Below are 15,232 nucleotides of genomic sequence, written 5' to 3'. Positions count from 1 at the left end.
CTATAACCTGCAAAATATAATTCTTGCTTTGGTCTAAGATAAATTAATAAGTTACATATTCTTGTCTGCTATGAAAACAAAATTGTAAGGGTCACTAAATAAAGATCGCTTTTTTGCCGTGAAATAATCAAAATAAAAAAGCCAGAATGAATATGGCAGTCTGTGTTATACAAGTCTTTATTAAACCCATGGGAGCTGATAATACTGTAGACGCAGTACAGACTGCACATTGCTTAGTAAACATGCACTCACTACTGTCAGATGGAAGAAGGCACGATATACTGCTTTATTGGGTTCTATCGGGACTTGGCTAGACAGCCACAAATCCTCAATGAATAGCAAGCCACATACTGTGCCAGCCACAGGAATCGCCATATGCAACAGTGGCTGCGAAACAGGAGAAAAGTTCCAATGCAACGTAGTGAACCAAGCATCCATGGAAATGATGATAATCTGCTTACATGTGCAAGCATAAGACCCAACTTGAGACTGCGGTTAGTATAAAATACAGCTGGTCTAGCTCCCAGCACACCACCAGCTTGGCCTTCCAACTATGCTCCAGAAAGTCTGTGATCCAAAGGACTTACCTTCTCCACATACAATGTCCGCAGGACTCTTCCACTTTGCCCTGTACAGCATCATACACAGGATATTCCCCCTCTGTGTGTACAGGTTCACAAAGTGTCATTTACAGGATGGTTCCCCTTGTTCCATTCATAGTGTCACTCCCAGGATTCTCCTTTGTATGTAGTGTCACGCCTCAGGCTCCCCCTTTGCACGGCGTCACGCCCCGGGCTCCCTTTGCACGGCGTCACGCCCCGGGCTCCCTTTGCACGGCGTCACTCCCCGGGCTCCCTTTGCACGGCCTCACTCCCCGGGCTCCCTTTGCACAGCCTCACTCCCCGGGCTCCCTGTGCACAGCATCATGCCCTGGGATCCCCGTCTTTAGTTTTGAACAGTTCTAGTTCTAAGTTTGTGGCACGGTGATTACTGTTTGGGTCTCTCTATTGCATGCAAGTTCAACAAAGGGAATCTGTTCTGTTTTACGTCAGTTAATAGTCATGTCAAATCCTTGTTCAGTTTGTTCTGTGATTTTGACACTGTCAGTTCCCCAAACATTACAGACTATTGGAAAATACTTTTTGGTAAGGTGACGAGAACGTCACGGACTATAGGACTATACCTTATGGTAACATGATGGGAATATTATGGACTATAGAACTATAACTTATGGTAACATGATGGGAATATTATGGACTATAACTTATGCTAAAATGATGGGAATATTACGGACTATAACTAATGCTGAAATGATGGGAATATTACGGACTATAGGACTATAACTTATGCTGAAATGATGGGAATATTACGGACTATAGGATTATAATTTATGCTAAGATTATGGGAATATTACAGATTATAGAACTATAATATATGCTAAAATGATGGAAATATTACTGACTATAGGACTATAACTTATGATGTAAGATGATGGGAATATTACAGATTATAGAACTATAATATATGCTAAAATGATGGGAATATTACGGACTATAGGACTCGATGTGAATACTTTTCTGCCCAATGATGACAGAAGTATTCTAGGAGTGATACTTTTATTGGCTAACCAGAAAATAATATGTTTGCAAGCTTACAGAGCACAGAGGCTCCTTCTTCGGGCGGATTACAAATAGATTAATAAGAAACAAGCACAACATTTAAAGAATACTACAGCAGGACATTTGTTCAGGGGGATGGGAAAGTGTGATGCCTCCTAAAGATAAGCCAAGGAAATCAAATTAGGCATTTTCTTACAAATGGAGAGGCAGTGGGAATAATGTTCTTAGTTATCCATCTGGTTGAGGTGTGAATTGTATCCATGTAGTGACTCATAAATCATAAATTGTTGTGCTTGTTTCTTTCTCCTTCGCCTCATTGGGGGACACAGGACTGTGGGTGTATGCTTCTGCCGCCAGGAGGCTGACACTAAGTAGACATAAAAAAAGTTAGCTCCTCCTCCGTCGTATACACCCTGACACTGGCTACCAGAGAATTCAGTTCTTGCTTAGTGTCTGAAGGAGGCACATCTCTGGGTCCCGGATCCTCGGACCCGTATTTCTTTCAAACTTCATATGGATTGAGAGGGGCGACGGATCCTTTTGAGGGTCCGATCTCCCCAAACCAGCAACGGGCAAGCACGTGCGAGTATCTCCACGTATCCTTTCCCGCGATGTGGGATTGCACTCCGGACTTGGCCCTGACCACCCTAAGGTATTTAAGACCATAGGCTGTACAGGTGCCCTCTGATGTCCGTGTGATCCCCCTGATTTCTACACCTAGGTTCTGCTGTGGTGTTAGAGGGGTGGTGGACGGTCCCTCTCCTTTTCCCAAAGGTGGAAAATGGAGCTAGGGTTAACACACAGTCATATTCTCTGCCCTCCCCCGCTAGCCCTCTTTTCTCAGAGGGTTCAGCTTGCAAAAATAGGGGACGGATAGGAAAGGGGCTCCTGATGCAAGCGCTTTTTACCTCCTAGGCAGCTCCGGGCGTCCCTGCGCCGATCGGCGCCAGGTAATGAGCGACTCCGCAGTCTCCCTTCAGCGCTGCGGCTCGTCCGGCGCTAGTCGGCGCCGCAGCCGTACAGTGCGGCCGGCGCCGCGGCCTTTCAGGGGCTCCAGGCTCCGGCCTGGCATCCCGGGTGCTCTTCCGGGTCATTCTGGCCCGGCTTCCACCCAGAACAGACGGCGCTGTGAGGCTCCGCCCCCTCCGGCGCATTTACTTCCGGTCCGCCCTCTCCTCTCCATGCTGGGGAAAATCGAGGTCCCGGCTTCGGCCTACTACAGGCCGCTCCAACGCTGCAATCATGGCGTTTCCGTCCCCTGAAGACAGCTGGGGATAAAGGCGGCTCATTTTGTGTTCGGTTCCACACTGCAACACAGGACTGGGGTAAGTGCTTCCCCCTCCAGCCTGACAGCAGATGCTCTGTTGTTTTCCCAGTCTAAAGCCCTGGGTATAGCTTTTACAGAATCACTATGTCTAGATAGGTCAAGTCTCACACGGTCCTATATCCCGTTTGTGTAGCTTGCCGTGCTGCCCTCCCGTATGCCCAGAGCAATCGTCTCTGTGAGGTCTGCGACTCTGAACGCGCTCAGGAGCCCCCCCCCGCGAGTTCCCCAGCAATCTCTCCAGCTCCTGCCCGTCATGCAAAGGCTGGGGCAGTTCCACCGGGATGGGTCACGTCCTTTTCGCCCTAACTGAAGCAATCAAGTCCGTTCAGCAGGGCCTGCAGCCCATCTGTCTCCGAGAAGGCCTCAGGGTCTCAAAAGCCTTCGGCCTGCAGGGCCGCGCTCAAACTAGACAGACGCGTGGAAAGCGAGTTCGCACAGCGTCGCTCGGGCCGTCTGGGGCTTCGGCATCCTGGAGGTCCGTATCTCGCTCGCCTTCCTCAGTAGAGGCGGAGAAGTTGAGACAGACCATGAGTCAGAAGTTTCCCTTAACTTTGAGGCTCCTGGGTTTCAGGAGTCTGTCGATGGCCTGATTGAGACTGTCAGTCCAGGCCCTGGGGTTAGAAGACGAACTCGCCTTACCCTCTGATCACAAGGTCTCATTTAAGCGGGCCAAACGGTCCCATAGGGTTTTTTCCTCTCTCCCCGAGTTTGAGGACCTGATTCGGAATCGGGAGCTCCCGGACAAGCTTTTTTTCGGAGCAAAAAAAAAAAAAGACCTTGAAGGCTAGGTATCTCTTTGCTACTGAGTTATGTAGTAAATGGGCAGAAAATCCCTCAGTAGATCCCCCGGTGTCTCGTTTAGCCTCTAGCACTTTGCTATCTCTCCCTAATGGCTCGTCCATTAAGGATCCTACGGATCGTCTTATAGAGAGCCTAACTAGTTCCATTTTTTGAGGCTTCAAGTTCAGCATTTTTTCCCTCTTTTGCAGCAACTTGGGTTACTAAGGCTATATTGTCTTGGTCAGAGTCTTTAACAAAGGCTCTTCAAGAAAGGGATTTGCCAGCAGAGCTGTCAGAAATGTTTTTCTCAGATGCTCTTGCAGGTAGCTATCTGATCAATGCATCCTTTGATGCTGCAGACTGTACCTTCTTCTGCTGCGGCTAATGCAATTGCCATTAGAAGGGCGCTCTGGTTAAGTACATGGGCCGATTCTACTTCTAAAAAGTCTCTTTCAACCCTACCCTACCAGGGGGGTGGCTTATTCGGAAAAAAAAAAAAAAAGCTGGATCAGCTTATCTCCAACTCCACAGGAGGGAAGAGCTAGCTTTCTCCTCAGCAGAGGATTAGACAGCCTTTTTCGTCGCCAATTCCAGGCCCGCTTCAGATCCTTTCATAATACTAGATGGGCTCCAGCATCGGGCTCTGCGGAGCAGGGTCGACCCAATCAGGATCGAGACAATCGAGTCTCCTATACGGCCCATCAGGGGGGAAAGATGCTTTCCCAGTCAACTATATCCAGAGGATCTAGGACTCAAAAGTGACTGGAGACCTCTTCGGAGTGCCTCCAACAGAGTAGGCGGACGTCTACTTTTGTTTCACCAGGTCTGGCTTTAAGTTATCCACGACCGGTGGGTGGGGGAGCTCGTATCTTCAGGTTACAAGATAGAGCTAGTCTGTCAGCCTTCTCCCCGGTTCTTCCCAGGTCCGGGTCCCACTGACAAGACCAGTACAATTCCATAGGGTCCCTTCGTCTCTGCGGGGTTATTTCTCCTGTTCCAAGAGAAGAAAGGTTTCAAGAATTTTATTCCAATCTTTTCGTAGTACCCAAAAAGGACGGAATAGTAAGACCCATTTTGGATCTAAAACGCTTAAACAGGTTTGTCCGCGTTCGTCACTTTCGGATGAAATCTCTCTGATCAGTTATTGCCTCAATGGAAAAGGGAGAGTTCTTGGCCTCAATAGACATTCAGGATGTCTGCCTACATATTCCCATTTTTTTTTTTCTTCTCATCAAAGATTTCTCCGGTTCGCCCTAAACAACCTACACTTCTAGTTCACGGCTTTACCCTTCGGGCTGGCCTCCGCTCCCAGGGTGTTCACGAAGGTCATGTTAACTGTGGTGCCCATTCTGCACTCTCGAGGGATAGTAGTCTTGCCTTATCTAGACGATCCTCTGATTAAAGGACCGTCCTTTCAGGCTTGCAAGTAAAAGGCCAGCTTGTTCTAGACTCCCTTTCTCGTCTGGGTTGGCTAGTAAATTTAAGGAAGTCATCCCTAGATCCATCTCGGAGGATTTCATTTCTAGGCATGATTTTCGACTCCTCTCAAGTCCTGTCGATCCTTTCCCAGGACAAGGTCCTAGCCCTTCAGCGGGAGGTGAGGAATCTCCAGCAACCGTACCCTCATACGATCCGATCCTGTATGAGGGTGTTAGGAAGGATGGTTGCAGCTATAGAAGCAGTACCATTTGCACAGCTTCACCTTCGACCTCTCCAGCATGCAATCTTAGCAGTATGGAACAAGAATCAACTCTCTCTCAACCGCAGTTTTCTGTTGTCTCCCCAGGTTAGGCAGTCTCTTTCATGGTGATTAAACAGCTCGTCCCTACCCCCAACCTATTGGCTGGTAAGTCACAACTGACGCCAGTCTCCTCCGTTGGGGAGCAGTGTTTTTTTCACCACACAGCCCAGGGGCGTTGGTCTCCTCAGGAATCAGATCTCCCCATCTATCTCTTAGAGATTCAGGCGTTTCGACTAGCTTTGCATTATTTTTTCTATCTTTTGGCGGGTCGCCCGGTCCGAATTCAATCGGACTATGCCACAGCCGTGGCCTACATAAATCTTCAGGGGGGCACCCGCAGCAAGGCAGCCATGCAGGAGGTAAAGAAATTCTGTTCTGGGCTGAGAGGAATCACTCGGTGATTCCCGCAGTCCACATCCTGGGCGAAGAGAACTGGGCGGCAGATTTTCTCAGCCGTCCGGGCTGGCATCAGGGGAATGGTCTCTCCATCCCGAAGTATTTCAGCAAATATGCCATCTATGGGGGACTCTGGATGTGGATCTAATGGCGTCCAAGTGGAATGCCAAGGTACCCAGACTTGTCTCCCGGTACCGAGATCCACAGGCGATCGCCGTGGATGCGCCAGTACTGACTTGGAACCAGTTTCATCTCTCTTATCTGTCCCTCCTCTGGTGCTGCTCCCGAGGGTAATCAAGAAGATCAAGTCAGAAGGAGCGCCGGCTATTCTGATCGCTCCGGGTTGGCCATGGCGAACCTGGTATGCGGACCTAGTACAGCTTTTCGCCGGAGTTCCGTGGCGGCTCCCCAATTGTCCAGATCTTCTATCTCAAGGGCCGTTTTTACCACCAGAACTCAGGGGTCCTACGTTTGACGGCCTGGCCGTTGAATCTTGGGTTTTTAACTCAGGCAGGGTTCTCCCAAGAGGTATCAGATACCATGATTAATGCATGTAAAACCGTTTCGGCCAGAATTTCTTTACACTTGGAAAGTCTTTCTTTCTTGGTGTAGAGGGCGCTGGCTGCCTCCTGTGCGTTTTTCCGTCCCTAATATTCTAGCCTTTCTCCAAGCAGGACTGGATTCAGGGCTTGCTCCAAGTACTCTTAAAAGGCAAATTTCAGCCTTATCGGTCTTTCTTTTTTTTTTTAGCGTAGGATTGCTACTACCTGTCAGGTCAGGACCTTTTTTTTCAGGGAGTCGTTCATAAGGTCCCTACTTATAAGACTCCTTTGGAAGCTTGGGACCTTAATTTAGTCTTAAGGGCCTTGCAGGAGGCTCCCTTAGAGCCTCTTGAGGATATTTCCTTGACTTTCCTTTCTTGGAAAGTCGTATTTTTAGTGGCCTTAACTTCCATAAGGCGGGTATCAGAACTGTCAGCCCTGTCCTGTCGTACTCCCTTTCTACGTTTTCTTCAGGACAAGGTAGTACTCGGACCAGTACCTTCCTTTTTGCCGAAGGTTGTTTCCTCATTCCATTTTAATGAGGATATAGTTCTTCCTTCTTTTTGCCTGGCGCCTACGCACCGTGTAAAAAAAAAAAAAAAAGAAGCTCTCCATACGTTGGACCTGGTGAGAGCGCTGAGGAGATACATTTCCCGTACGGCTCCTTTCCGTCAGACGGATGCTCTGTTTGTCCTCCCAGAGGGTCGCAGAAAGGGATGCGCTGCCTCAAAATCTACCCTGGCCAGGTGGATACGTGCGGCCATTCTGGAGGCCTATCGCACCAAGGGCATGATGGTTCCGGCTGGAATCAAAGCTCACTCCACTAGAGCAGTGGGGGCTTCCTGGGCGATTCGGCACCAGGCCTCAGCAGAACAGGTTTGCAAAGCTGCAACCTGGTCTAGTTTGCATACCTTTGTCAAACATTATAACGTCCTCTCCCAGATCTCTGCAGATGCAAGTCTGAGTAGAAGGATTCTTCAAGCGGCGGTAACGCTCTTATAGACAACAATGGTCTGGATAATTATTATTGGTGAGTTAATTTCCCTCCCTGGGACTGCTTTAGGACATCCCACAGTCCTGTGTCCCCCAATGAGGCGAAGGAGAAATAGGGATTTTTGTGTTACTCACCGTAAAATCCTTTTCTCCGAGACGCTCATTGGGGGACACAGCTCCCTCCCTGGTGGCTACTGTCTTTTTGTATCTGATATTATCAGAGTGAGGTTTTTTCTAGACTTAAGTTTTCTGTATTGATGCTGATAATATTATTTTTACTTCTCCTACTGCTTTTGCACCAAACTGGATTCTCTGGTAGCCAGTGTCAGGGTGTATACGACGGAGGAGGAGCTAACTTTTTTTATGTCTACTTAGTGTCAGCCTCCTGGCGGCAGAAGCATACACCCACAGTCCTGTGTCCCCCAATGAGCGTCTCGGAGAAAAGGATTTTACGGTGAGTAACACAAAAATCCCTATTTTTAATCTATTTGTAATCCTGCCTGAAGAAGGAGCCACTGTGCTCTGAAAGCTTGCAACCATATTATTTCCTGGTTAGCCAATAAAGGTATCACTCCTAGAATACTTCTGTCATCATTGGGCAGAAAAGTATTCACATTGATTTTTCTGGCTAACACGGTGCCACAATACAATTTGTTATTGTACATCAGGACTATAGGACTATAACTTATGCTAAGGTGACAGGAATTTGAATGAAACCATTAGGGATTACATTTCGCAATGATGTTAAACTGGCCCAGCTCATCTTTTTGTTTAGGATTTCTGTTACTAAGTTTTGCTCCCTGTCTTTCAGGGCTCAGTGCATTCATTTACTCCATCTCCTGTGGATTGCCATCCCTCAAGCATGATGTCGAATTCTCCAGTCTTGTCTGGAAGCTGCAGCAGTGGCATTTCTTCTCTAAGTCGTTGCAGCATTTCAGAAATGTCAGGTTTTGAGAGTCAAATCTTTGAGCAAACTGGATCCTGCTCAAGTTATGCGATATCAGAAGAACCATCAAGAAAGGAGAATAAAACACCACCCCCCTACAGTGTGTATGAACGGACCTTAAGGCGTCCTGTACCCGTACCTCAATGTCTTTCCATTCCAGCTCCAATTGATCCTCCAGCTTTACCACCCAAACCTGGCCCAGCGCGTCCAACAAGTCTGGAGAACAGCAAGAGGACTGATCCATTACCACGGCCCAGACCTTTCCCAAGGAAAGTATCTCAGTTGTAACCGAATTGCTGGATGACCAGTATGACCTTGCAGCACAAGTAACCCCCTGGGGTCCAGTGATAAATGAAGACTGCACAAGGGTTCTAGATGTAATAAGAATAACGGGCACTTTAATTGTTTACTATTCGGTTCTCTTAAAGAAGTGAAGAATTTTGTTATGTATTATTGTTTTGCACATTATTATAGAGATATTAATTCAGGAGTAACTTGACAAGAGGCACTTTGGATCACATACAAAACCACATACGTTCATGGAGTATGTGCTCACTGGATATGAAGTTGATATTATCAATTCGTTATGGGGCTTTTGGGCTCTGTATACACTGTTTAATTATTGGTTTCATAGATAGTTTTTGTGATTTGTTTTTAATTTAAAGCTACTTGATTTATTGCGTTTTAACCATTAAACCAGCCAACAATTCCAAATTTGTAATATGCGCTAATTTCCAACATCTAATATTAATTTGATGACCCTAATAATCTATTACTTTTCTGAATATAATATTCTTCATTTTCTTTAGAGAATAAGGGATTTTACATGTATATATAAATCTCTGCTCAGTGGCGATAAATTATCTTCCGTACTTTGTGCATTTTGTATATGCAGAAACAATTTTAATGTTTTCGTAACTGAAGGGAGGGGAATTCTCCAAACTGCATGTCCTACTAGATTGCTGCAGTGGTCATCACAGAAAAGTAAATGCTGTATGCTACATACATGTCTCTGCTTCCAGCCTCGCTTTTGGCTTTTTATCGGCGTGCATCCACTTGTCAAAGCAATGTGTGAAAGGCAGAGAAACTAGGGTTGTGTTAGTGGTTTAGTAATGCAGAACTTTTCTACAGCTTTGTCTTGTGTGGTTTTTCTATGTCTTTGTATCTAAAAAACGATGGATCTGAGTTAGATTTACACAGTATATAATAATGCCTCTGTTCACATTAGCGCCGTGGGTTTCTTCTTAACCAGCTCTGAAAACAGATTCCAACAAATCCTTTCTTGGCTTATAATGGGCCCATTAGGTTATGTTTGGGATTTGCTTTTTGATGGCAAAAATATTGCTGGAGATTCTACTATTCTCGTCATAAAAAGGAAATGGAGACCCAGTGGAATTAGGAATAGCGGTAATGTGAAAGGAGCATTTGATTGGACAAGGGAACCAAATCGCTTTATGGAGTCAAATACAAAGTGGGCGCACATTGCTTTCTCCAGTAAATTATGTTACCCCCTTTACATTTGCGAATCCACAAAGATATTTTGGTCGAGTCAATGATTCGCTTTCAGTGATATCACTAGTAAAATAATTGACCCTATGTTTAATACACAGAGGAGTCCATTCTCTTACCAGAACGGACACGCTAATTACTACTGGAATTGTAAAGTATCACAGCCCCCCACGATTCTGTTCACGTCTTCACCTCAACATTCTCCTATTTACATGCATCATATTTATAAAAAAAGAAATAAAAATAAAATACCACAATAAAACTCGGACATTTTCATAGCTTATGTCAGGAGGAGTCACTTTCACTGATTTTGTAATGAATTAAGTAAGTGCACGATTGACTCTAAATCAGATCCAATGTTAGAAGTGCCTTGCATCCAACCACTTCTTCCAACCCCAGTGTTCCTACAAGACGTGTATGTTTTCTCTCTGAATCGTTCTGCAGATGCTAGACTATTAATTCTGATTCCGTATATTTGGTTATGCAGTGCACCAAGCAATACAAGGAATATTTTATATAAATATATCAGGCATAATATTTCTTAATGCAGTATTCCTGAACGTTGATCTGATAGAAGTCAAAAAGAAATGTGAAAGGCATAGTCCAATTAGCCTTAGATTAGAAAAAATCCCTTACTGACCCCCCGACTGAAGTTCCAGCGCTGGTTTCTGAAAGCTTGCCCTACCTATGTTCCTGCTTGTCAATCACATTTAATGATCTACTTAGTCAGATGTTGGATGGACCTGCAATGAGCGGAAGATGCGAGCCATTGCGGAGCACACTCGCATCTATGGAAACATCCATTTACGTAGGTCGCTAATGCCGGACACAGTTATAGGTCACCCATGAAAGAATACCAGTTTCTGAAGAATGTGAAAAATAATTAGTAATCGTGTAACAATTACATTTGGCTTTTGGCTTACTTGCTAGAAACTGCAGATAACTATTTATGGTGTGCAATGCGCTTTCTACACTAATCTCATGGATACTTGAAGTGGGGAAACATAGTTAGTAACCTAGTGATGTGAGGTGCCGGTATGTTTCCTATGTAGTCGTAACACTGTTCCAAGTGGATACAGGTGCTGCAGGCTAGTGTGCACACCTACTCAGCTTAGTACTGTAGGATATATATGTATTCTGTATCCACTAGTAAAATAGATTTATCAGAGGTATCTTAGGCGGAGAGCTTGATTTCTCTCCATGTTTCTCAGTAACAGGGAGCGATCCTTTTTGTGTGCACTGCTATGTACAGTAGGATGTCCTGTATAGATGCCAGTACAGCCGTGCCCCCAGTTATCATGGCAGTATGGGATGATGACTTGGAACCTGAAAGCAATAATAGTCTTACCTCTCAGTTCATTGGTTTATTTCGTACCCACATGTATTATTATGTAGTGTGCGTGGATGGCACTAAAAAGCTCATCCACAATATCGTAGATAATAGTGCAGCAGCTCTCGGTCTTGTGCTACTTATTTCTCCCAAGGCACGAAATCTGAATACTTGCAGGTGTCAGGGAACACATTAAGGCTCAGATGAGCGTACCAAAAATCATGCAGAAGATTTGGACGATTTTCATCCATATGTCCCTTTCTAACGTCCGTGTGTGACCAGTTTTCATACATCTACATTCAAAAATGTACATGATCAAATACAGATCCAAGGTTAATAATGGCAATGTATCCATAAAAATCAGATGTCACAAGGTTGTTCTGTCTGGGATTTGATTATTTTTTTTATGCACCTATAGAATTGAATGGGCAAGACTTGGAGCAGAATAGTGTACGCCACAGACACGCAATCTGTGAGAAACCGCACTATCAATTTACATTGGTCAGTGTTCTGTCCAATTTTTCCTCCGGGAGCCCACGTTCGTTTGATACGTTCATCTGAACGAGCCCTTAATCTTTCCCTGTCTAGATGGTAGTTTAGATATGTGGGTTTACAAAGAGCTTTTCCAGAATATTCCATTGAAGGCCTATCCTTAGGTATGTGATTAGTTGTGGTCTATCTATAAAGACCCCACTGATCGGCAGAATGGAGGTGGCACAACACTGTTCAGGTAAATGGGGCTAAGTTGTAGCATCTTATGCAGCTGCACATAGACATGGACAAAACTTTGTGCCCGAATAAACTGTGAAAGGGGTACAAGGCCCATTTCTGCTGATCAGAGGCGAGACCCCACCCGTTACACATTGATGGCTTATTTTTTTTAGAAAAGGTCATAAATATAATGTCCATTAGTTATTATTTCTGCACAGCACACCCCATTATCAAGTATCTTCTCTACCTATGTCCCAGTTATGCTTTATGCACAGATAACGTAGCTGGTAAGTAATGCAATAAACATTTGCATCCATTTTTTCTTATGGTTTCCAAATTAATCCTACAGAACATTCCCAACCAATGCAATGTTCTTCTCCCAAGTATTGTACAGATGTAATGTTGTGCCTTTCTAGCCCGTGTGCTGTCTCATCGTCATTAGTCCTTGAATAATGGCCATTGTTTCTCTGCTGTTTTACTGTATTACCTTTACGTTCCTACCAACAAAACTGCCACCTGTTCTGGCCCATAATTCTGCATTCTCACCTAGAACAGCGCACCTTACACAATTGATTTCATCGCTCTCAATCTTTTATGGCAATTTACGAAATGGTTATGCATTTTAAGCCCTCCTTAAAAAAAAAATAAAGGCATTTCCCTTTTTTTTACTGGGAAGTTGATTTTTAGGAAAAGCGTGTATTTTTCTTTTAAAGACCAGCCTGGTTGAAAGAAAATGTTCACTTTTTTTATATATTTTCCCAAGAAAACTGTTTAGCAGGTGACTAATTACATTTTTAGTAATTATTCGAGTATTTTTGTACATAATTTGTTAACTTTAATAAGAGATTCCACTTAAAAGCAGGCGCGCATATGCAGTATGATTGTGAGAATTATGCCAAATAATTTATGTATTGAAACCGTTTTGTAAATATCTGCTTTTTAAATGATAATTCAGCCATATTGACTTTACAATTTTGAATGTCAGAAGAAAATATATGGTAAAGAATATTTATGTTTTAGTAAAAGATATTAAAGAAGGCTAGATCTTGTAGCTTTGTACCAGGCTATTTTGCAGTTTGGAATTTTTAGAACTGGTTGTGGCTTTGGGATATAACATACAGTGTTGTGTTTTTAACATATTTAACAGATAACGGGGTGAGAAGAATATACGCTTGTTTGTATATCTTTGCATATACAGGATATAGATTTATATAAAGATGCATTGCCGTCAGTTTCAATTTCGACATTATGATATAACAGGCTCCTCTGATTTCTATGTGTAGTACATAGTTGATTTGTTGTACAGTGTTTTACTGCAAGTGTTTTTTTTTTTCTTTTCTGCGGCCATTGTCTGTTTCTGGCAACCAGCAGAAGTGTTACATTTAATATATGCGTGTATTACTGGACTCATTCATGCATAATAATTATTATCATGAACTCTTTACCAGATGTGCATATTAGATGGTGCCGCAATGGAACAAAATCAAATAAAGTTACTTGGATAATAATATATATGCTGTGCTTTTCTTTTCAATTGTTTTTAGTCTGTGGAACGTGTGCAGTGTTTGTAGTTCTTTCAATAGTCCAGTTATCATTCATGTAAAATTAAAGCATCTTTCCAGAGATTTGAACAAAACCTTTCCCGATGTTTGTCTCATGATTTATAATAAAATGTTTACACGTCCTTGTTAAAAATGTTATATCTGACCCGTCATGTCCAAAAGTGCCAGTTATATATTGGACGAGAAGCTAGCTGCTCCTATTTTCTGTGATTTCCGCATTCACCTATACTTCTCGACTTGTTTTTCTGTATAAGGGCTTGTTCACACGCTGTTTTTTTTGCAATGGAAATATAAAAAAAAAATCTGTGTTTACATTATCAAACTGGATGAGATTTCTGAAATCCCCTTGGCCCAGTTCCTTTGACCTCATGATTCTCATTTGGTCTGACGTGAGCTGTGAGGTCTTATATAGACAGGTGTGTGCCTTTCCAAATCAAGTCCTATCAGTTTAATTAAACACAGCTGGACTCCAATGAAGGTGTAGAACCGTCTCAAGGAGGATCACAAGGAAATGAACAGCATGTGACTTAAATATGAGTGTCTGAGCAAAGGGCCTGAATGCTTATGACCATGTGATATCTTAGTTTTTCTTCTTTATGAAATTTGCACAAATTTCTACAATGAAATTAACTTTTTTGAATTTACCAAATGGCTGCAGTGAAAAATGTAAAGGGGTCTGAACACTTTCCGTACCCACTGTATATTATACTGTACTGTATTTTGCGGATTATGAGCTGTACCCCAAAACCTGGGGAGGAAAATGTAAAAATAACATTTTTTTTTTTAATGAATTGGTGGTGCGTCTCATAGACCGCTTTGATGGTAGCTTACTTGGGGGGAGGCTGCGGTGAAGCGGGGGGTCCAAAGAGGCAGGGTTTCTGCTGCAATGAAGCTGGCAGCGGCAGGAGTGGGGTGATGCTGCGGGCTTCGGCTGGGAGGAAGGGTGTGTCCCGCGATTTTGGCGCCTGAGATCTCAATCTCCGCATGTGCTGCCTCGGGGGGACTCCTGACATTTTGGAAAAGCATGGAGCCCGCTACAATCTCTCACTGCCAAAACACCCTCTCCTCCCTGCCTGGGGCCCGCAGCATCACCCCACTGGCTGCTGCCGCCAGCTGTCTGCAGCGGTGACTCTGCCTCCTGGGACCTGCTCCATCACAGCTGCCCCCTGATAAGCTTCGTACAGATTATAAGACGCACCCCCATTTTCCCCCCAAATTTTGGGGAAAAAAGTTGATAATCAGCACAATAGCCCCTTAAGCTCTGTTCACATGTTCATTTATCTTTTCCGTTTGCCTGTTCCATTTAGAACAGACATGGGACAGATAAACAGAATTAGGATCCTGCTCTTTCCTGTTTCTCACTGAAAGCAGAGTGGTCCCATTGAATTATAAGGCGTTTGTCTGGATACTATTGGTTTAGTTTTCAAAGGATGCTAATGCTGGATATCTGTTCGATATGTCCTAAACAGAACAGACAAGTGGATAAGATTAATGGACATGTGAACAGAGCCCAAAGAGGCATTTACACTGCAAGATAATCTTCAAGGAGTATTGTTATCTTGCCTTGTAAACAAGCTGCCGATCACCCAATGGAAAAGCAAAACGCTTGTTCATCGAATGAAATAACCTTTTGGACAACACAAAAGATCTCAGTAATGCTTCATCAGGGGCTGTCTGGAAAATTTTGGCCTGGGGGTCAAGCACACAGCAGTGGCCCATGAGCAGCGGCCCATCCTTTTTGTGTTTTCGTCTGGCTGCTTCATAAAGGGAGGTTAT

The 15,232-nt window shown here is 44.1% G+C and overlaps 1 protein-coding gene across 7 annotated transcripts in view; it reads left to right on the top strand.

Annotated features, from left to right (window-relative positions):
- Positions 1-13,530, top strand: part of DOCK4 (dedicator of cytokinesis 4) — a 488,246-nt gene extending 474,716 nt beyond the window's left edge. For 4 of the 7 annotated variants that reach the window (XM_069764796.1, XM_069764797.1, XM_069764795.1 and 1 more), the window contains one exon: positions 8,210-13,530. In XM_069764796.1, the coding sequence (XP_069620897.1) occupies positions 8,210-8,632 (423 nt within the window). In that variant the 3' untranslated portion in view covers positions 8,633-13,530. The remainder of the gene's footprint in view (positions 1-8,209) is intronic. The other 3 variants (XM_069764800.1, XM_069764799.1, XM_069764798.1) reach the window with 1 other exon arrangement.
- The last annotated feature ends 1,702 nt before the right edge of the window (positions 13,531-15,232 follow it).

Source organism: Ranitomeya imitator, chromosome 4 (assembly GCF_032444005.1).
Source record: "Ranitomeya imitator isolate aRanImi1 chromosome 4, aRanImi1.pri, whole genome shotgun sequence".
Taxonomy (NCBI): Eukaryota; Metazoa; Chordata; class Amphibia; order Anura; family Dendrobatidae; genus Ranitomeya; species Ranitomeya imitator.
The sequence above is the reverse complement of the archived record's forward strand: the minus strand, read 5'-3'. Positions and strand labels throughout refer to the sequence as shown.